Raw genomic sequence first — 23,847 nt, forward strand, 5'->3', positions numbered from 1 at the left:
TCCCCCCAATTCCCCAATAAAAATCTTTAAAAAAAAGTGTGAGCTCTGAGCAACAGGATCACCGGTTCGATTCCCACATGGGCCAGTGAGCTGCACCAGATATGAGCTACCGCTGAGCTGCCAACAGGTGGCAGGATGGCTCAGCTGGTGAGAGCATGTGCTCCTAACAACAAGGCTGCTGGTTCAACTCCCGCATGGGATGGTGGGCTACACCCACCCGCAACTAAGATTGTACAGGGCACCTTGAGCTGAGCGGCCGCAAGCTGCTGACAAGTGGCCGGAAGGCAACTGGACTTGGAGCTGAGCTAGCTGTGCCCTCCACAGCTAAGACTGAAGGACAACAACTTAGCTGTTTCCCTTCCCCAATTCCCCAACACTGTTTCCCTTCCCCAATTTCCCAATAAAAAAAATAAAATAAAATAAACAAAAACAAAAAAACAACTTCATTAAGGTGAAATTTACATACCATACAATTCACCTGTTTTAAGTGTATAATTCAATGATTTTTAGTAAATTTACTGAGTTGTACAACCATCACCACAATCCTAGAACTTTCCATCATCCATAGGAGACCCCTCCGCCCTTCACAGTTCATCTCCACTCCCACCCCCAGCCTCAGGCAACCACAGATGTACTTTCTGAGTCTATAGATTTGCTTACTAGACATTTTGTATCAATGGAATTGTACACCCTGTGATCTTTTGCGCCTGGCTACTTCCACTCAGTGTGATGTGTTTGAGGGTCATCCCTATCGCTGTGTGTATCCATAATTTGTTCCGTTGTATTGCTGAGTCATAGTCTCGTTGTGTGGAAGGACCGGCTTGCTTAACCATTTATTAGTTGAAGGAAATTTACACTGTTTCCAATTCGGGGCTGTTATGAGTAATGCTGCTATGATCCATTGAATCTGCACATTTATAATGTTTAAATGCAGTAAAATATTTCATTTGTCACAACAGATCATGTTCCAGAATTTGTTAAACTATTTTAAAAAGTTTTATATTTAGGCTATTTCTCATTGTCTGCTATTATGGATAATGCTGGGATGCATCTCTTATCAATATTTTTTTCACTCTGTCAAATATTTCCAGGGAGCGAGACTCTTGAATGGGAGCATACAAATATTTCTTTGGGTTTTGACAAGTGTCATCTTACTGCTTTCCAAATAGGCTGTTTGCAGCACAATAAAACATTCCCCAACCCCAAAGCTCCCAGCGTTAGATGTTTTCATTTTACTCTGTCATATGCCTTTCAGTTACACTTTACCCTCTTGAAATTTTACATCTTTATGTAATCCCACTGGTCTATTTCCCCCCTTTATGTCTTCCAAATTTCATGTCTTGCTTAGAAAATATCTCCCCAAGATTATACAATCTTCTTCTATCATTTTACCTTGCTTTTCTCGCACTCCCTGATGATGCTGAACTTTTATTAATTTCAATAATCCCTTTTATTACAGTTTCAACGTCTGGGCAGTTGATTTAATCCCACCCAGTTGTCACACCCTCACCTTAGCTTTACCGTATTCCATTATTTGTAATTTGGATATGTTCGACTCCATCCATCTTTTCTTTGGTAAACCAGGCAATTTCCAAGCCAACAGGCATTTTGGTAGTTGGAAGGTCAAAATGTTCCCAGCTAATGTATTCTCTCCCCCACCCTGGCCTGCTGAAGGACAGGTGAGCTGTTTGAAAGTGTTTGCCAAAGGGACACTCGCCATCTCCGCCTCCAAGGACCGCACATTGCGTTTGTGGAACTTACTTTCTGGCCAGGAGAAATTCACTATTTGGGACAGAGGCGCAAAAGATCCCACAGATCCTCCAATCTGGAGCCTTTATGTGGACGAAGCAAAGAAGGTTGTGTATTCTGCATCTGGTTCAAAGGTAACAAAGGTGTCTAATAAAAATTTAGTCACATGTGGCATACATTATATTTTTATTGGGCGGCGCAGGCTTAAATATTAAAGAAGTGTTGGTTGATTTCAAAACTGATTAGAGAAATCACCTTTGTTATCAAAAGTTTGGAAAGAACTGTAAAGAAATAATAAATAATAATAGATAATCCCTAAGATAACCAGTCTTAACATTTACATGATTTTACTTTATGTGGTGTGTGCATATGGAAGTGTGTGTATGTGTATGTGTGTGTGTGTGTGTGTGTGTGTGTGTGTGTGTGTGTGTAAAACAAAATTGGGATAAAACCATATATGCTGTTTTATGCTAGTTTTTCATTTGTCCATAACCTTAAGCACTTTTAAAAACTGCATGTTTAGTGACTTCATAAGGTTCCATTGCATGGCTCCACTATTGTTTATTTAACCCTTTGTTGTTGGACATCTAGGTTGTGTCCAGTTCTTTGCAATTTCAAATAACTGAGATAAACTTCCTCATGCATATATCTTTGCGTGTATCTCTTTAGCATAAACCCCAGAAGTAGAATTAATGGACAAACGTTTACCATGTAAATGGTTATTGCTGATAAAAAGATACTTTGGGGTTATTTTGGTGAGGTTAAACAGAAAACCTGATTTAATTAATAATTACTAATAATGGGGGCCAGCCAACTGGCATGTTGGTTAAGAGTTGGCTTGGGATGCCAGCTCTGAGCAGCAGGGCCCTGGTTCAAATCACACATGAAGTGACGCTGCGCCCTCTACAGCTAAGATGGTGAACAACAGCTCGACCTGGAGCTGGGCTGCCTTGAGTCGCCAGCAAAGGTGTAGGCTGCAGTGGGGCAGCAGTGGGCTGCCGTGAGTGGCCAGCAGCCAGCGTGAGTGGCCATCCAATGGCTGGCAAGCAACTGCCTCACCCGGGAAGAGCACAATGATAATACCAACATGGGCCAGTGAAGCAACGTCCTCAACTAGGCTGAAGAACAAAAGGACAGCGACTTGTCTGTTCCCCTCCCCCAATTCCCCAATTTAAAAAATCTTTTAAAAAAATAATAATAATAATTACTAATAATGGACATATATGTCAATTAATATGTCATGGCTGGCTCTTTTTTCTATTTTTAAAACTTTTTCTTTTAGAGCAAATTTAGATTTATGCAAAAGTTATAAAGACATTATAAAGAGTTCCATGTGCCCTTGATCCAGCCTTCTCTAATGTCAACAGCTTACAAAATCACATTTTTCAAAACTAAGACATTAATATTGATAATTTCCATCAATTTAACTCAAGACTTTATTTGGATTTCATCAGTTTTCTCACAAATGTCCTTTTGCTATTCCAGGATCCAATCTAAAATACCTCTTCCCTGCCCCCTTTTATTTTGGAACTGGCAGAGCGTTGAAAATAAAATACACGAGCTATAAAAAAGAACAGGTCTTGCATTCAGCCCTGGAAAACATGCAACCTAGGTCCCCGCTGAGTTCTCTCTTTCTTTTCATCCTTCCATTAGGTCAGTGCTTGGGATCTGGAAACTGCAGAGCTGGTTTTCCATATCCTAGGAGATGCCTCTGACCCCTGGATGTTCACGGCAGTGCTGGCTTCCTGGCCCACATTGCTGACTGTGTCTGAGGGTGGTGTGGTCACTCTGTGGAGCTCAGCCACGGGAAAAGTGCAGGGGAAGCAACGCTTGTCCAGCATAAAAGAAGAAACACCTACCTGTGGGGTCTCGGTCCAGAAACCAGGAAAGATCGTTATTGGGTTCAGCAAGGGTTCCATCTCTTTGGTAAGCAACTTTATTGAATATGATGCCAACATTCACTTAATTCCAAAGTGCTCAGATGTCCTAGAAAGAAGAGAAAAACCATCTCACCTTTGATCTTTTAATAAATGCCACTTGGCTTCTTAATTCTAGGGATTTCCAATTCAGCACAGTTCAGGAAACATCTATTGGTGTCTCTGAGGGCTGGCCAATGTGGGCAATTGTTGGCGCTCAGTCCAGTTGGGGGTACTCTGGGAAACAGTATAAAAACTGTCAGAGTTGTCCCCACTGAGAAGCCAGGAGCTGGGATACTATCCACCAGATCCATTAGTGGTTGGGTGAGGTCTGCTCCCAGGAGTATTAACACAGAGGTCAAGTGTGGCGGTGAGATGGGAGCAAGGGAGACTGAACTCCATTTGCCCACATTAGCAACTGCCTTAATGAGCCACATTTTTTGATTGCCTTCCCTTCACAGTCTCAACTTTCCACTTTCTACCAGTGTTTGCTGCAATTAATTCCCAAATAAACTACTCGCACCCAAATACTATTCTCAATGTCAGCTTCTGGGGCAACCCAAAGTAAATTCCTGGCAAAATGTAAATTGGGGCAAAAAGCTGCAGCAGGAATGGAAGGTAATCTCTAGCACCCTCAAAAAGTTGGCCAGGGTATAGAGAGAGAGCTGTTCTGTGATTTGGAAAACTGATGGTTGGGGTGTAAGGAATGAGGATCTATTGAGTCTCACCAGTGTCCAGACCCCAGCCCTGCTGGAGGGAAAGTCTTGATAACACCCTCAAAATATCTGGGACTGTGGGTCAGTGAATTTAAGGACAAATACAATCAAGCCCAAACCAAGCCGACATACAGATTAGATTGATTCAGACTTCTCCATACTAGAGGCCCAACAGAAGTAGCATGTCCTTTTCTTGGGGTAAATATTATTTACTTTAGGCTGTGCTGTCTTTTTATACACAATATCCATTATATTACAAAAATTATGACACCACAAGCAAGAAAATGGGACCATAATCAAGAACAAATTAGGACCATAATCAAGAGCAAAACAACCAATAAAGGAGATACACAAATGACTCAGATGTTTAAATGATCAGACAAAGAACTTTAAAACATATATGATAAATAATGGAAGAGGTGAATAACACGTGTGAACGAACAGATGAGGAATTTCAAAATGTTAAACCAAAACTAGAATAAAAGACCAAATGGAAATTCTAGAAATAAAAAAAGACAGTGTCAGAAATGAAGAATTCATTTAACAGCAGACTAGTCACAGCAGAGAAATGTCAGTGAATTGAAGGCAAGTTAATGGAAATTATCCATCATAAATATAAAGAAAAAAAATCAATGAGTGGAAAATGAACAAAGTATCTGAGACTTGTGGGACAAAGCCGAATGTCCAAAGGACAATTAGAGTCTCTGAAGTAGAGGAGAGAATGAGAATGCTACAGAAGTAATATTTGAAGAGATAATGGTTGAGAATTTTCCAAAATTTATGTAAGACATCAGCCCAAAGATCCAACAGCTCACAGGGTCCCCAAGCAGGGTCAAACGAAAGAAAACTACATTTTGGGGGCCAGCCAAGTGGCGCATTGGTTAAGAGTTGGCTTGGGACACCAGCTCTGAGCAACAGGTCCCTGGTTCGGATCCCACATTAGGGCCAGTGATGCTGCGCCCTCTACAGCTAAAATGGTGAACAACAGCTCAACCCGGAGCTGGGCTGCCATGAGTCACCGGCGATGGCATAGGCCTCAGTGGAGCTGCAGTGGACTTCTGTAAGCTATCGTGAGCCACCGGCAGCAGGTGTGAGCGGCCTTCCAGTGGCCGGCGAGCAACTGCCTCACCCGGGAAGAGCGCAATGATAATACCAACATGGGCCAGTGAAGCGATGTCCTCCACAACTAGACTGAAGAACAAAAGGACAGCAACTTGTCTGTTCCCCTTCCCCAATTCCCCAACGCTGTTCCCCTCCCCCAATTCCCCAATAAAATCTTAAAAAAAAGAAAACTACATTTTGGCAATCATAATCAAACTTATGAATAACAAAGTTAAAGAGAAAAATCTTAAAAGCAGGCAGAGGAAAAGACTCATTACATATAGTGGGTGACAATGATAAGAATGGCAGCTGACCTCATCAGAAACAACAAGGACAGAAGACAATGAGATGGCATCTGTAACTTGATGAAAGAAAAAAGCAAAACCTGTCAACCTAGACTTCCATATCCAGTGAAAATATCCTTCAACACTGAAGACAACATAAAGGCATTTTCAGGCAAGTAAAAGCTGAGACAATTTGTCTCCAACAAACCTGCGCTGTAAGAGGTGCTTGAAAAGGCTGAAGGGGTATAATACCAGACGGAAGCTTAATAAAGGAAGGGCATCAGAATAGAGAAAGCTTAGCTCAAAGCTGTCTGTGCCGTATGAAAGCCAGAGCAAAGGGAAGGAGGCTGAATGAGCAGGTACCCAAAGACTCTGGAATAATTTGGTCCTGGGAAAAACAGTCTCTTTGTGCCAAAGTTCCTGAGTGGTACCCAACCGTCACTCTTCACCCAAGCTGACCCTGAAATATTTGAGTCCAAGTGGAACTCAAGATGTAAAGCCGCTAGACCTGCAAGCCAGGAAATAAAGATCATGCATATGTCAACCAAGAGTCAGATATTAAAATACATGAAACTTACAACAAGGATTTAAAACATGTAAGCAGGACTCCATCCTGCCCTAATAGAAATAAACACACACACACACTTCTTATGACCAGTTGCACGGGACAACTACAGATGAAGTTACCAACTCTGAGTCCCAAAGAGCCGGCTGTGACCTGCCTTTGGTCATTATAATTCACTGAAACTTTGAAATTGGTTTCTGCATAGAGTGATTATACCAGGAATGGGAGTTTAATTTTATTATCTAAATGTTGATATTTTACAAATATCTCCTAAGATTTATCTGGTTCAGAAAAGTGCCTGTAACGGAGCTCTTACTTTGAACATAAAAGTGTGTATTTTTATGAAAAGAAAAGCCATTTCTTGGGCACTATTTTACCTTCTTCGTGGGGATATAAACTGGCGAGCTCTTGGGAAAGCAATCTTGCAGTGTCTCACAAGATTAAAAAGTCAAACTCCCGGGCCGGCCGAGTGGCGCGATGGTTAAGAGCTCACTCAAGAGTTTGAGCTCTGAGCAACAGGGTCCCCAGTTTGATTCCCGGCCCAAGCTGAGCTGCCGCTGAGCTGTCAATAGGTGGCAGGATGGCTCAGCTAAAAAAAAAAAAGTCATACTCCTGTTGAACCCAGCAATTCTGCCTCCAGGAACCTATTCTAAATACTTGCAGCCGTGCCCATGAATGTAAACACAGTGTGGCTACATTTTATGTGAATTTGAGCTAGGTAGGTAAATTTGAAATAAGATTATAAAAATATTCCGTCTAATTTTATGAGCAAATTTGAAATGCGGAAAAATGCAAAAACGTTATAAAATTGGTTCAGCGTCTCACGAATGGTAGACTATGTTTACACTCATGTCAGTGGCAGCAGCAACGCCTGGTAGGCAGAAATACCTACTGTCCTTTTGGATCTTAGTGGACGATCCCTCTCAAATTTGGCATATTTAGATGATCTGAGATTTTTCAAGAATTTACTTCTCACTTAAAATGAGATCAGGGCCGGCCGAGTGGTGCGTTGGTTGGGAGCTGGCTTGGGACACCGGCTCTGAGCAGCAGGGCCCCAGTTTGGATCCCACATTAGGGCCAGTGACGTGGTGCCCTCTATGGCTGAGATGGTGAACAACAGCTCAACCTGGAGCTGGGCTGCCATGGGTCGCCGGTGACAGCGTGGGCTGCAGTGGAGCTGCAGTGGGCTCCCATAAGCTACCGTGTGTTGCTGGCAGCCGGTGTGAGTGGCTGGCAGCCAGGGTGAGCTGCCAAGAGCCGCCGTGAGTGGTCGTCCAGTGGCCAGTGACCAATCTGCCTCAACCCAGAGGAGCGCAATGATGGTGCTGGCATGGGCGACGTCCTCCACAACTGGACTGAGGAGCCAAAGGACAGCAACTTGTGTGTTCCCCTTCCCCTCCCCCCAATTACCGAGTAAAATCTTTAAGGGGGAAAAAAAAAATGAGACCAGCTTAGAGAATGGCATTTACTGCAGCACTCTATGTAATAAGAAAACATTAACATGATCTCAGATGTCCGTCCATAGAAAAGCAGTGATATGAAGTTAGGAACTTCCATACTATGGCAGATTATGTAGCTATAAAGAAATCAGATGGTCTTGAGCAGTGGTCAGCAAACTGTGGCCTGCTGCCTGTTTTTTGTGCAGCCTGCAAGCTGAGAATGGTTTTTCTAATTTTAGTGGTTGAAAAAAAATTTATAAATAACTTGTGATGTGAAAATTCTATGGAATTTATATTTCAGTGTCCATAAATGGAGTTTTATTGGCACCTAACCACACCCATTTATTTATATGCTGTCTATGGCTGCATTTGTGTTATATGCAAAGTTGAGACTGTATGGCTCCAAAACCTAAAATATTTACTACCTGGCCCATGACAGGAAAAATGTGCCAACTCCTGGGCTAGAGGTACTTTCATGGAAATTACAACAAATTTTCAGGTAGTGTTCACTGTACGAAGCACTATTTTAGGCACTTTCTATCTGTTAATTTATTTAACCCTCAGAGCAATGCCAAGATGTAGCTGCTGCTATTTTCTCTATGCTACAGATGGGTAAGCTGAGGCTCAGAGAGGTAAGGTCATTTGTCTAAGGTCACACAGCTGGAGACTGTCACAGATTGGATTTGAACTCAAGCAGTCTGGCTCTAGGATCCAGGTTCTTGACTGCTGTGCTAGCTTATTCCCCACCCACACACCGGATGGCACTATTGACATTTTAGGCCAGGTGGGGCGCTTTGCTGTAGGGGGCTGTACTGTGCATGGCAGTGTGTTTAGCAGCACCCCTGACCTCCACCCACTAGGTACAAAGTATCTCCCCACTATTAATGACCAAAAATAGGTCTCCATTGCCCAATGTCCCCTGGGGAGGCAAAATCACCCCCAAGTTGAGAACCACTGCCCCAGACACGTTAAACGAAAAAGCAACTTACAGAACAATATGTGTGATGCATTGTACAACACAGGATGCTCCTATAATATGCTAATGGACGCTCAGCAAATGCAGAGAACAGTCCCTTCTGGGGAGAAGGAAGAGTAGAGTAACAGGGAAGGTGAAAAGATGCACTGGATATTTATTTTTAAAAAAATCTTACAGCATTATTGTTTAAGTTTAAAAAAAAATGTTAAAAAAATGGCAGTTACATCCATGAAGAAATTCCCTTTCTCCTGTGCATGTTAAATAAATGTTGAACAAATATTTTTTAAATATTGGCTTGAATTGGTGCAAAGGACTCACTTTCCTGGGCTGCTCACCTGTCCACCCCGCCCAAGATAATGGACATAAAGCTTTTGGCACATGGCCTGTTGTTGGTCAGGTGCTCAAATCTCAGTAAGCTGGATTGGGGCTGAGAATCAGGATTAATGAATGAATCTTCCTCTTGGATCTGAGCAAAATGAGTTCATTTCTGCAACTCAGGAATGGGAAGAATGATGCTGCCTTCTTCTGGCTCCAACCTGTGTTTTGATTTTATTTGAGATCTCCAGACCTCTTCTGGGGGCAGAAAATGAATACTGGAATGTTCTCTGGGTTCCTTAGTTGGTTACAACAACTACAACATCAACAGTAATAATAATACTTGCCACTTTGGGAGGGCTGACTATGTGCCTGGCGAGGGTGGGGTGGACCACTCCAACACACTTCTTAATCTACGAAAGCCCTGTGAGGCGGTCCCTGTATCATCACCCATTTAACAGATGAGAAAACTGAGGCACCCGAGGGTTAAGGAATTTAACATTGCTTAAATTCCTCACTCACATTACTAGTGAGTGGCAGAGCCATGCATCAGATCCAAGCTCTTGACCCTGAACACTTAACCCTATGGAAATGCCTGATGGCATCTTTGACTTTGTGCAGGTTTCCTCTGAAGGAGACAGTCTGCTAGAGAAGCTTCCAGAAGCTGTGAGGTTCCTGGTGGTCTCTGAAGACGAGTCCCTTCTCGCTGCAGGTAGCATTTAGCTCCCTGGGGAGTGATGCAGGGGCAGTTCTGGATTTGGCTGTAAGTGGGGAGGGGCTTGGAGAAAGGGCAGAGTCCTAGCGCAGCGCTCAACAAACTTTTTCTGCAAAGGGCCACATAGGATGCTTTTTTGGCTTTGCGGGCCCAATGGTCTCTGTCACAATTATTGAACCTTGCCCTTGTAATGCAAAAGCCACCCAGGACATATTTCAAGTGGGTATGGCACTGTGCCGATAAAACTTTCTTTATAGACACTGAAATTTGAATTTCATACCATTTTCATGTGTCATGAAATAGTAATCTTATTTTGAGTTTTTTCAAGCATTGAAAAATATAAAAAGTATTCTTAGCTCACGGGCCACACGAAAATAGGTGGTCAGCCACTTTCAGCCCACAGGCTACAGTTTGCCAACAACCCCTGTTCTGGGCAAATCTCCTAATCTTTCTGGGCTTCTTCTGGTTCATTATTTTTGAAATGGGAGTGGTTATCTCTGCAGGATAGTCACAGGGATAGAGGGGGTGCTGGATGAGAGGATTGGGTACACTCAGAGGTACGCCAGCCTACACAACCCCTGCTAGCAGGAAAGATGGACAAGTAGGTAGGCACAAAAAAAGACAAGAATTGGGGCCATGGGAGCATGTGATAGGATTCCCTTGTTTAGTCCAAAGCAGTCAGGGAAGGCTTCCTTGCAGAGGTGACCGACAGATGCTCCACAGCCTGATTTTTTTTTTTAAGGACTATTTCTTTTCAGATCAGTTTTAGGTCCACAGCCAAATTGAGCAGAATGTACAGAGATTTCCTATATACACCCCTGCCTCCGCCCCAGGCGTAGCCTCCCCGCCCCGCCCCAATATCAATATCTCCCACTGGAGTGCTGCATATTTACAATCTATGAACCTACACTGACACATCGTCATCCAAAGTCCACAGTTCACATTAGGTTCCACTCCTGGGGTTGTACGTTCTATGGGTTTGAACAAATGTATAATGGCATATATCCATCATTATGGTCTCATACAGACTAGTTTTACTACTCTAAAATCAGCCTGATTTTTGTAAAGCCATTTCTAGGGGTCAAAGATGCTCTAGACAAGTGCTATCCAGTAGTGCAAAACATAAATGTGAGCCATGGTAATAATTGTGAATATTCTCATGACCCGATTTAAAAAGGTCAAAAGAAACGGGTAGCATTCGTGTTAATATATCTTACTGAACCCAAACATGAAATCAATATAAAAATGATTAATGGTCTATTTCACATTATTTTTTAAAATTCTTGTGTGAAGTTTTCAAAATCTGGTGTGTATTTTATACTACAGCTCATCTTGATTCAGACCAGCCACATTGATAGCCATGTGTGGCTCGTGGTGACCCTCCTACAGAGTGCAGGGCTGGTAGATAAACAATTATCCTCCAAGTCTGACTGATGGATGATGAATTGATATATACCTTCTATTCTGTTTCCAAAAGGATTTCAGGTGGCTTAAGTATGTGTAAAATGCAGCCCAGGAATTAGGACTAAAAATAGAAAGAAAAACAAGGGTAGAGGCACAAAATAGAATCAGAACTGAGGTCACAGCATTGAGGATTTCAGTGACCTAGAAACATGTTACAGTTGGGTTTCAAGGGTAGCTCTTTCCAGCAGCCAATGAGAAGGAGCCTGGACAGTTTTCCCATCCACAGTGTTAGGAACCAACCTGTTGGTTAGGAGATGTAGTCCTTATTCGCCCACCTCCCTGCTAGGGGTCCTTTCAACACAACATTCACCCAGACCGTATATGGAACGCAAGGAAGCAGCTCCCCTTGGGTAGGGTTGCTAGATAAAATGCAGAATGCACAGTTAACTTTCAGATAAACAACAGCTTGAGTTTTCAGTGTAAGTATATCCCACGCAATATTTGGGATATACTTATACTAATAAAAATTTTCATTGTTCATCTGAAATTCAGAATTAACGGGGTGTGTTGTTATTGCTGTTGTTGCTATTTTGCAAAATCTAGCAGCTCTTTCTCTCCCTCACCTCCCCTTCCTTCACTCTGCTCCAGCTGCACTGGCCTCCATGCTGCTCCTCAGGCATACCATGCCTTTCCTACCTTCTGGCTGTCCCATGCTGTTCCCACTCTTCCAGTGCCTGTCACCTCCTCATCCCTCTAAAGTCAGCTCGCATGTCCTGGGGCTGCCATAAGAAACCACCACACAAATGTGGTGGCTTAAAACAATAGGAATTTCTTGTCTCACAGTTCTAGAGGCCACAAGTCCAAAACCACAGTGTTGGCAGCGCCGGCTCCCTCCACAGGCTCAAGGGAAGACTCCTTTTTTGCCTCTTCCAGCTTCTGCCTTGTGATTCCTTCCCTTACCTGGTGGCCACATCGCTCCAGTCTCTGCCTCCGTCTTCACATTGCCTTTTCTGCTATGTGTGTCTCTGTGCCATTTTCTCATGGCACTCAGTCCCCTGATTTCATTGTCCTTATTGCAAATTATAACCTTTTATTTTCCTTTCCCCCTCCTTCCCTTTATTTCTTTTTTTCCTTCCTTCCTTCCATCTTCAAAGCGTGTTGTCTCTATGTCCAGCTTTGTGCTGGGTTCTGGGATACTGTGAGCAGCCCAAACAGGCCCTCCCAGCACTCTGAAAACTCATAAAATTTGATAACAAGTAACTACTGTTTTTCTGTGAGCTTATTGATCACTGTCACCCCCATGGAAGGCTCTGTCTTGCTCACCACTGTATTACTTCCACTGGCACATAATAGGTGCTCAAAAAAAAATCTCTGTTGACCGAATTGAATGACTCTCAAGCTCCTCCAGGAATGGAAGGCGTAACCCAGGTCCCTGCCATTTCAGGCTTTGGAAGATCAGTGCGGATATTCTTGGCTGACTCACAGGGGTTTCATCGATTCATGGCCACTGACCTTGAACATGAGGACACAGTGGAGACGGCTGTTTTTGGTGCTGAGAACAACCTGATCGTCACTGGGTCCCAGGATGCTCTCATTCAGGTGAGGGGAAGACCCAGGGCCTGTCACCCTCATCTCCACCTCCATAATAAAAGGTAGGATTCTTTAGGGATCTTTGTACTTGAGAATACAGACACACACAAAAAAGAGTGCAGGACAGGGTAGGTGATTGGGAGGATATGGGAGAGTCTCCTGGGACCCAGCAACAGACCTGGGGGAATTACCAAAGTAGTCAACAAAGGAGATAGCTTCCCACGAAACCTAAAAGGCTAGGAGGGTTTTGACTGTCAGAGTGGAGCAGTGTTGGAAAGGAGGGAAGGAAAATTCCTGTTAAGTTCAAAGTTCTCAGGGCTGGTGAGAAAAGCACATGATAAAAATATCGGTTCTCCAATGATCTGGCCTCAGCCCATCTTTACATTCTTAAAGATTATTGAAGACCACCCCCCAAGAGCTTTTGTTTATGTGAGTTATACCAATTTGATTTATATATTTTAACAAGTGATTTATTTTGGAATAATTTTAGGATTTACAGAAGAATTGCAGAGTCCCCAAATATATATCTACTCTTCACCCAGCTTGCCCCAACATTCACATCTCATATTACCTTGATCCCTTTATCAAAACCAAGAAATTAACACTGGGACAATACTCGTAACTGATCAGTAGACTTTGTTCTGATTTTACCAGCTTTCCCACAGATGTCCTTCTTTTCAATTTCAGGATCCAACCCAGATCCCACACTGCATTTAGTATCTATTGATAATTACCATATTAAAAGTTAAAAATGAGGAAATACTTATCCATTAATTCATTAACATGACGGTCAACATAATAATATACTTTTTTGAAAATAACTCTATTTTCTGAAACACACCAAAAAACTCGTAAGAAGAGTATCGTTGTTTCACATTTTGGCAAATCTCTTCCACGTCTGGCTTAATAGAAGGTAACTGGGTTCACCTATTTCATTCTGCATTCTCCTATCTATTGTAATATCACATGTCCCATAACTTTTTAAAAAATTCCACTGTTCACTTGTGAGAGGAAGCATAGAAGAGACAAATAATATCTCAGAATTATTATGAAAATAGGTTTGGTTTTGCAGAAAAAGCTTGGGATACCCTCCCTGGAACACACTTTGAGAACTGCCATGGCAGTAGAATGGTGAGATGTGGGGAAGTTTGAAGGGGTGAGGAAACGTGAAGGTCCTTGAACTTCAGCTTGAGAATTCACCTTAGATGACAAATGGACCTGAGCACGTTTCCAAGCTAGGCAGGCAGCATAAGAAAGAAGTCACCTCTACCTCTCCGCTCTCCATCCTCAGGTTTGGAGTCTGTCAGAGCAGGGGAGCCTGCTGGACATCCTGGAAGGTGTCGGGGCCCCCGTGAGCCTGCTGGCCCGGGGTGGGACCTTGGTGGCATCTGCTTCCCAACAGTCTTCGTCCTTTAAAGTCTGGGACCTCACTTACATTCAGAAGCCACGGGCCTCTGCCCCATTTCTGGACCGTACTGGCCTCACTGCCGTGTCACACAATGGGAGTTATGTTTACTTCCCTAAAATTGGGGACAAAAACAAAATCACCATTTGGGATTTGGCAGAAGGTTTGTATGATAAAAGCTCATTCATTCATGTGGGTAAGCATTGAAGCCCCTGTCTTAGTCTGTTTGGGCAGCTGTAAAAGAACACCATCGACTAGAATAACGGACATTTATTTCTCACAGTTCAGGAGGCTGGGAGTCCAAGATCAAGGTGCCGGCAGATCTAGTATCTGGTGAGGCTCTCTTCCTAGTTTGCAGATGGCCACCGTCTCATTGTATCCTCACATGGAAGAGAGCTGAAAGAGAGCAAGCTCTCCTTTCTCCTCTTACAAGGGCACTCATTCCATCGCGAGGGCTCCATCCACCTCCATGACCTAATCGCCACCCAACCGCCCCACCTCCTCATACTAGCACGTTAGGTGTTAGGATTTCAACATATGAACTTCGGGGAGACACAAACATTCAGTCCATAGCACCCCCATCAGGCCAGTCTAGTTGGAAGTGGCTAATAGCAAACAGGATTTAATTTTACACATTTCTAGCATAAGGCAATTGATAATTGGTTGTCAGTCTGTTTTAGTTCAGGTTCCCCGGAAGCAGGGCATATGACCGTGATACTCACACAAGCAGTGCATGGAGGGGCAACCCCCAGGGGAAGCCTGAGAGGGGGTGAGGAAGCAGGTTGGGGCTAGGAAAGGACTAAGCAAGGACGTGGGCTCAGCCTGATCCCACTGGGGGCTCTGGAGCATAAAGTGCATTTCAGAGTTGTCCCACCTTGAAGAAAGGGGGCCATCCTTTTGTACCCCTATCAGGCAGTCATTGGCCTGGTGCCTTTCTTGGGAGGGGGACAGGCACAGCCCCCAGACATTTCCAGATGCGGGTTCCCTTCACCAGAGGTCAGTAGGCAGCCTTGGGGTGGGTGAACTGGCCAGTACAGGGGGTCTGGGCGTGTCACCAACAGTACCTGCTATAATCTTCATTGGGCAAATGGAGATGTAGAAATTTCTCAGTTATGATAAAATAATAGAGAAAATAACTTCACTCTCGAGTCCATGAATTCATGGATTTTTGACAGATGTATGTTTAGTGCTGGGCTCTGGGAGGTCAGCAAGACAGAGTCTTTTTTTTGTTTTTTGCATATTTTATTTATTTATTTATATTATTATTATTAGTTTCCGGTGTACAAAACAATGCAATATTTATCCTTTTCACCCCTCACAAAGTGACAACTCCCCCCATCCACTGCCCTCCCACCCCTGATATACATATCTATTACAATTCCATTGACTCCATTCCCACACTCTACTCCACATCCCGTGAGTATATGTATATAAAATTATAGTTGACATACAATATTATTCAACATCAGCTTCAGATATACAGCGCAGTGGCCAGGCCTCTACACTGTCTATGAAGTGGTCTCCCTAACAAGATCTGAGTCCATCTGGCCCCCTAGAAAATATTTACAACATGATAGATTATATTCCCCTGTCTTTTCTATCCTTGAGGCCACATTGTAGTCACCAATTTATACTGTCTCATCCTTTCCCCTTCTCCTTCATCCTTACCCTCCCCCACTACCCACAATCAGTTTTTCCTCTGTGTCTCTGAGACTATTTCTGTTTACATTACTCGTTTATTCAGTTCTTTAGAGTCCACATATAAGTGAGATCATATGGTATTTGTCTTTCTCTGACTGACTTATTTCACTTAGATAATGTTCTCTAGGTGCATCCATATCGTTGCAAATGGTACAATTTCCTTCTTCATAGCTGAGTAATACTCCATTGTATAAATGTACCATAGTTTCTTAATCCAGTCGTCTACCGATGGGCATTTCGGTTGTTTCCAAGTCTTGGCTATTGTAAATAGCGCATCAATGAACATAGGGGTGCATATATTTTTTCGAATTAGTGAGCAAGACAGATTCTTGAAATGCTTGCCTGCTAGTTGTGGGGCAAAACAAGACATGAAACAGAGTGTAGTGGGGAGTGGATAGGAGTCTACAAACTCCGGACCGCAGGCTGAATCCAGACAGACAGACCCATTTATTTATGTATTGTCTGTGGCTGCTTTGGGGCTACAAAGGCAGGATTCAATGGTTGCCACAGAAAGCATACAGTCTACAGGGCAAAAGTGTTTACTCTTCAGCTGTTACTGCAGTTTGTAAAGGAAACATTTGGGATGAGGTCCGAGAGATCACGTGAGGGGAGTGGGAAGTCACTGGGGGGATTAGGCAGGGCAATGAGATGGTATGATTCTTAGTTTTAAAACTTTGGATGGTTTGGGGGACAGGAGTGGAAGCAGGAAAACTTGCAGTAGCCGAGTTGAAGCTTACGAATAATGAAAGCATTGAAAAAATTGGGAAAGCCGTGCAACAAGCATTCCTATTATCCATTCCTGATGCAGTTCTTCTCCCCATTGTGGCAGGTGAGGAACAAGATGTCCTGGACACCTCCAATGAGGTCAGGTGTCTGGAGGTCGCTGAGCAGGCCAAGCTCCTTTTCTCTGGCCTTGTTTCCGGCATCGTCCTGGTGTTCCCCCTGAATTCCAGGCAAGATGTCCTGTGCATCCCCCCTCCGGAGGCCCGGAAAGCCATCAACTGCATGGCCCTGAGTAAGGGTGAGGAGCACCTGGCCATCGCCTATGACAGCATTGTCCTGGTGCTGGACATCAGTCCTGGGGACCCCTGTCCAGTCATCGATGGGCCAACCTACACCTTCTATACCCAGCTGCCCGAGACCATATCCAGTGTGGCCATTCTAGCCAACTACCGCGTGATCTACGGCATGACCAATGGCGACCTCTTCCTTTATGAGTGTGCAAATTCCAAAGTGTTCCCACTGGAGGCCCATGGGAGCCGGGTAACCTGCGTGGAGGTCAGCCACAAGGAGCAGCTGGCAGTCAGTGGGTCCGAGGAAGCCCTGCTCTGTCTCTGGGACCTGCAGGCATGCAAGTGGAAATTCGAGATGAATTACATGGTGCGTGACCCACCACACCACATGCATGCTAGGTCCTGGCATTAGAAAACTGATGACAGGCATCATTTATTAAGTGCACACACAGTATGCCATTGGCCAGGGTCAGGCCTAGTATAAGGTAAATGAGGCACTTGCCTCAGGAGCAGAGTTTAAGGGGGTGCCCCAAAACTTGGAAATCAAGAGAAATTATACTTTGATGCAATGTTTTTTTGTTTTTTTGGGTTTTTTAATAATTGTTTTTAACTTTTTTTTTTAAAGATTTTTATTGGGGAACTGTGTTTTTCCAGGACCCATCAGCTCCAAGTCAAGCAGTCATTTCAATCTAGTTGTGAAGGGCACAGCTCAGTGGCCCATGTGGGGATTGAACCGGCAACCTTGGTGTTATGAGCACTGAGCTCTAACCAACTGAGCTAACTGGCCACCCCTGCAATGTTTTTTTGGTGTGTTTTTTTTAATCACAACAAATGCAAACGATCTACGAAAAACAAAATTATCAATATTTTAAATAAAGACAGGATCAAATTGTGTACTAGCACAGCCCTGCCTCGCTCTCCTCACCTTAACTATGTCACTCTTTCGCTCACCAGTTTTGACTGCACATCTTATACCAGGCCCCTTTCAAGCACTGAGGAAGCAGCTGTAACCAGGGCAGACACTGACAGTCCCACCTTTTGGAGCCACGGTCTAGTGGAGGAGACACTGTGAGCTCCGCCAGGGCAGGATTTTTTTTTGTTTTGCTCACTGATGATGGACCCCGTCCTTAGGAGAGCTCCTGACATATCCTCCTCAGGGCTCAGTAAATGTTTGTGAAATAAAAACAAAGTAGCAAATATGTGATAGGTTGGGAAGCAACAAGGGCTTTGGAAAAAAGGGGCAAGGTCAAGGGGGTAGAGAGTGGTAAGGGTTGCTATTTAAGAAGGTCAAATAAATTTGGTGGAACAGCATTCTAGACAGGAGGAACAACAGCTACAAAGGCTCTGAGGAGGGAAACTGGTGACTCCTTTATGTGTGAAATGTCTTAGAGTCCGCACCACCCATCTCATAAAGAGCTATTATAATTTTATCAATACTATTAAGAGCTGTATTATATATTTATATATTTATATTATTTATATGTTATATACATGTTAAAATATAATTCTATAATTTAATCCTCACAACAATCTTGTATGGTTAGTGTTATTATTCCAGTTTTTCAGATTGGGAACAAAAGTTGTACCTTAGGTTGCAAGACATAAATATTGTTAATAAACACAGGGAGATGATCTTGTAACTAAGAGAACAGAGTGTGTGTAGTTTCATCTTAAAAAGCCTTTGTCCCACCTGACTTGTTTATTTTTATGAAGCTGAGATGTATGTAATCTTTTTCCTTGTTGAGATGGGAAATGTCACCACAGCAGTTTAATACACCTAACTTTCTGTTTTTGCTTTTAAATAAATTTAATTTTGAAATGTTTTTAGATTTACAGAAAACTTCAGATGTACAGATAGTACAAAGGTTCCCATTTACCACTTCTCACTCAGCTTCCCCTGATGTTAATATCTTATGTAATGAGAGTGTGTTTGTAAAACTAAGAAATTAACATGGAAACAATATATTTTTTAATTGAAGAATTGGGGGAGGGGAACAATGTTGGGGAATTGGGGAGGGGGACCAGCCAAGTTGTTGTTCTTCAGTCTTATTTGTGGAGGGTGCCAGTAGCCACCTGGCTGCCTATCAGCAGCTAATAGCCTCTAAGCTCAAGGTGCTGTGTTACAGTCTTAGTTGCGGGTGGGCATAGCCACCATCCCATGCGGGAGTCGAATCAGCAGCCTTGTTGTTAGAGCACACGCTCTATCCACTGAGCCATCCCGGTGGCAGCTCAGCTCAAGGTGCCGAGTTCAGTCTTAGTTGCAGGCGAGCATAGCCCACTATCGAACAGGCAGTCTTGTTAGGAGCACGTGCTCTCACCGGCTGAGCCATCTTGCCACCTGTTGGCAGCTCAGTGGCAGCTCAGCTCGGGCGGAGTGTCACTGGCCCATGTGGGAATCAAACCAGCGACCTGTTGCTCAGAGCTAACACTCTTAAGCTAACTCAACCAACTGAGCTACTCGGCCGGCCCAGGAACAATATTATTAACTAAGATACCGACTTCATTGGGATTGTACATTATTTGACAAATTTCCTTTTTCTGTTCTAGGATCCAATCCAGGATCCCATATTGCATTTAGCACAGAGCTTTTAATTAAAGATAATTATAGCAAATTCTTGTATAACAGAAGACATTTAAGAATTAAATCCTATAATTCCTACTCTCCAATGCAAAATATTGCTAAATCTCTCAACTCATTCTCAGTGAGGGTATGTTTTGATCCTGGGAATATTAATGCTATCCATCTATCTAGGTTTTCAGTGGATCCATCCCCGATGGGGTGCATACAAATATGGCTTCCTACACACATGCCTTGGGACGGGTCTCCTGGGTGTCTTTCAGTCTGAAATCAAGATTGCATTGTCTTTTTCAACAGAACTCATACTGTCAAGGAGTCCAGTGTGCTTGCTTCTCCAAGGATGACAAGTATGTGTACGCAGGCTTGAGGGATCGCTCTATAATTGTCTGGAGTGTGCTGGACGGTGAGTCATTTTGCTTTGAAAGCAGGGCTGAGCTTAGATCTGGAGCAGAAGACTGTCCTGCGTCCTAGGCATTAAAGTGCCCCACTTTGGCCTCCTCCAGCTCGTTCCCTCCGAGTCCTCTACAGGCCACGAGCACAAACCCACCTGGAGCTATAGCTTCTCTTCTAGGCCCATGCTCTTGGTACCTGGGACTCCAGAACACCCTCCCCACCTGGCCTGAAGCCCTCTGCACAGACCTCTTTCCCAAGGCCATCCTTTTGAAGGTAGACTGCGCCCCCAACGCGCATACCCTTGGGCTCAGGGTGGCCATGGATAGTGTGCATGGAGTCTAGATGTATGAGCTTGGTAAAGGGTTTACATGTATATGTGTGAGGCCCCAAGTGTATAGGGTGGAACTGGGTGTGGGTAAATAAGGGGGCCAAGCCACAAACAGCTACATTCCAATATGGAATTGAGGAGTCTGAGAAATTTTACCCCAAACCTGACCTTCCAGATGGTTCCGAAGGTATAGTCATCAATGTAGGAGGCTAGAGCATATTTCATTTAATAGTTTATTAGCTAGATTTATAATATTTATGTATTGTGTCTTATAGGATATGGGCCTTGATTCATTCTCTTGTCCTGGGTCCCATAAATGTCAGGGGTGGCCCGTTTAAGACCAACCACTTTAAAAACCCCACATCTCTTGGTAGGTTCAATGTTACACTAAGGGCATATTAAGAAAAGTTAACATTCCTTGTATACTAGGTACTGTTACTGAGCCAGTTAATTATATCAACAGCCACCCCTATTTTACAGAACAAAAACTGAGGCTCTAAGAGATGAGATGACTTGCTTAATGTCACACAGTGAGTAACTGGTAGGCTGTTTCTTGAAGCTGTTCTGCCTGGTCCCCATATTACCTTTGTTACCTTCCTACACTGTCTCCTGTAACAAGGGAATCCATATGACACTGGTAGGAGGGTAAAAATCATTGCTATCCCTGTTTGACATGAAGAAGTTGAAGTTCAGAGAGGTTAAGGGATCTGCCCAAGATCACAAAGCAAGTAAGTGGCTGAATGAATATCAGGTAGAGCCAAATAAATTGTAATAGAATACATTGTAATTGAATACATACATTGTAGTTTAATATAGTGTAGCAAAGATGCCTGGCAAAATGTCACAGATGGCTCAGAAGCAGAGGTGTGTAGATTGTGGCCTTAAAAGCCCATCCTGAGCAGGTTTACAACTTCTTTTCCTACTCCTTCTCCAATAATACTTACTGAACTCATTCTGGGATAAAAACTGATATTGACATGCATGACATCTTCAAATCTTCATAATTCCCCTCAGCAGGTAGGTTCAGTTATCATTCCCATATTGAAGATGAAGCAAGAGGGACTCCAAGAGGTTGGATGTCATGCCTGAGCCAGTAACAAGCATAGCAGGAATTTGACCCCATGCAGCCAACCCTTGAATATGTGAAGCGATCTCTGTGGCCCCAGTTTTCTCATTTGTGCTTCCCTGCCCTCCACCCCTCACAGGCACTCTGCTGGCTGTCCAGTTTGTTCATGCCCTGGTGAACAGAATCATCCCAACTGCCAACGGCTTCATCGCCCCCACCAGACATGGCTATCTCATCCGTGAACGATTCCAGTGCCCTTCGTCAAGAGCCTCACAGCAGGATCCTCTCAAGAACTTCAAGAAGGCAGTGTGGATGATCAAATCAAGGCAGCGAGAAGAGCTGGCTGCTGCTGCAGCTGCATTGCAGGACTCGGGATCAGGGAGTGCCCAGGGAAATGAATGCAAATCAAACAAACGCTCACAAGTCTGCCTGATCGTGTAGAACTGTCCATGGGGGCACTGGGCTCCATGAGGTAGCTTCATTCAATCTGGCTGAAGCAAAGAGGGTGTATGTGTTGATGTATATGAATATCTGGACCCAAGGCCTCAGATTATGTGACCCAGACATTGCTTCTCACCGTCTTTCCATTCCTCTCTCCTCCTTATTGGCTCCATTTGCAGACCTGCCACCCACAAGTTACCAACAGGGTGGCCAAGTTCAGTAGAAAAGAGAGCTTCCCTTTTCTAACAGTTTGAACCAAAGTCCCAGCCTTGATTCTATTGGTCACAGTTGGTTCATATGTTCATCCTAGAACCAATCTCTGACTCTGGGAGAATGCAGCACTGTGATTGGCCAGTCAGATCCAATGCCTACCCAGGCTGAGGATGGAGTCAACACCACCAAACTCTGAGAATGGGACTGAGAATGGGAGAGGCTATTTCCAAGAGGGAAATTAGGGTGCTGGTACCAGGCAAAAGGGGGATGGATGGATGTGGGACTGACCAAACTACAGATGTGGACCACAGAGTTTTACAGTTTATAAAGCACCAGGTACTGTGGTCTGATCCTTATCACAACCCAAACTTCAGGGAGGGTGGGAGTTTCTGCCTCCATTTTACAGATGAGGTAACTGAGCCTTGCAGACGTAGCTGTGATTTGCTCAAGTTCATAGCCCTAGGTGCAAGAACTCTGAGAAACAAGAGCCAGGAGCCTCCTGTCCAACCCTTCTTGGACCACATCACTCCAATTTTAGTCTCACAAGCACAACCATCTATTCCACAGGTGGCACACTCAAATGCCCACAGGGGCCAGTGAGTAATTTGGATAATTGCTGTGCACCTGGGTGAGGAGCCAAGAGTGATGGAGATGGAGGAAATGTGGAGGGCACGTGCTCTGTCTCGGGTGGGCATGGGCACACTGACTCTACCCCCAGAAACTCCATGGGGAAAGCAGCCCACTTTTGTCAGAGCTTCCTAGTGTCATTAGCAAAGCCAGAAATTCAGACTTGTATGCAAAATGGTCCCATGTTTAAAAGTTGGTGATTGGCTCAAGTATACATCTCCAGGCACTTTTGGCCTGTAGCGTCTCTAGTTCATGAGCTGACTTCATGACCCAAGCTGGCATTAAAACAATAAACTTGTTCGAGTTTTTCCAGCTGTACTCCCTGGCTCTCATACTTTGAGGATAAAGATGCTTTTTTTTATCTTAAAAACCAGAGGCTCTTGGAAGCAGATGGAAAGAGCTGCCAACATCTCCCTGCTGTGCTTTTGAACCGTCTCTGCCCTGTGCAAGCTCAACAGTCCAATTGTTTCCATTCCACTTAAACAGGTCTTTCTTCTTTATGGGCAGTCTTCTAGAAACCCCACTTGCTTCTGCGGCTTTTGCTTTAAGGACAGGAAAGTCCAAACCTTTCAAGTGCTATTCTTTCTCCCTTCCATGGAATTCAGAGTTTCAGAAAAAGTAGCTTTAGAAACAGAAGCTTTTGAGCTGGACATGACCCTACTGACTGTCTTGTTCAGCCATTTCTCAAACCAGGGTTCCAAGGAGGGCTTTGGCAGTTCTGCAAATTAGCACCAAATTCCATTTAAAAAAATATTTTAAACTGTAATTTACAAATGCATGCTTAGGTGCGTTGGGCAGGAGGTTTTAAGGTGTTGGAGATAATTAACTTAGGATTCTCCTGCCATCTCCATTTAACCTAGATTTCAAGGGGATCCCTTGAAAAAATAGCTACTGTGCCACCATTTCTCTGTGAGTCAGGGAAAAAAGTGGATGTTGTGACAAAGGAAGATTTCAGCTACAACTTTTGGTTTAAACAACTTTTTGTGTGTCCATCTCAACAGCCTAAGTGAGAATCAATTGCTTTGTATGTAAACACTAAATTGAACATAGGAATTTTTACTAATAAAATGCTATTCCAAATTCTTGCTTATATTGGAGACCTTGAAGTGAGTTTTTACTTCAGAAAGAGTTTGGTTGCTATGAATGTTTGACATGCCCTGTGCCTGCAGGAGGAGTGACTTGCCTGAGGTCTCCCAGCCATGGAAGAACCAGGATGAGAGTGTGGTTATCAAAATCCTCACCTTGCTCTCTTAGGCTAAGTAGGACCATGTAATGTAGCATCCAAGCTGGGACACTTTTTTTAGAATGAAAA

At 43.7% G+C, this 23,847-nt stretch overlaps 1 protein-coding gene across 4 annotated transcripts in view; it reads left to right on the top strand.

Moving 5' to 3' along the window:
* The window catches only part of NWD1 (NACHT and WD repeat domain containing 1), a 64,298-nt gene extending 40,671 nt beyond the window's left edge, over positions 1 to 23,627 (top strand). For 3 of the 4 annotated variants that reach the window (XM_019642014.1, XM_019642015.1, XM_019642016.1), the window contains 8 exons: positions 1,675 to 1,883; positions 3,403 to 3,675; positions 9,683 to 9,773; positions 12,625 to 12,779; positions 14,062 to 14,338; positions 16,706 to 17,256; positions 19,765 to 19,870; positions 21,394 to 23,627. In XM_019642014.1, coding sequence (XP_019497559.1) covers positions 1,675 to 1,883; positions 3,403 to 3,675; positions 9,683 to 9,773; positions 12,625 to 12,779; positions 14,062 to 14,338; positions 16,706 to 17,256; positions 19,765 to 19,870; positions 21,394 to 21,695 — 1,964 coding nt within the window. In that variant the 3' untranslated portion in view covers positions 21,696 to 23,627. Of the gene's footprint in view, positions 1 to 1,674; positions 1,884 to 3,402; positions 3,676 to 9,682; positions 9,774 to 12,624; positions 12,780 to 14,061; positions 14,339 to 16,705; positions 17,257 to 19,764; positions 19,871 to 21,393 lie in introns of those variants that run through there. The other variant, XM_019642017.1, reaches the window with a different exon arrangement.
* The last annotated feature ends 220 nt before the right edge of the window (positions 23,628 to 23,847 follow it).

Source organism: Hipposideros armiger, unplaced genomic scaffold (genome assembly GCF_001890085.2).
Source record: "Hipposideros armiger isolate ML-2016 unplaced genomic scaffold, ASM189008v1 scaffold_64, whole genome shotgun sequence".
Taxonomy (NCBI): domain Eukaryota; kingdom Metazoa; phylum Chordata; class Mammalia; order Chiroptera; family Hipposideridae; genus Hipposideros; species Hipposideros armiger.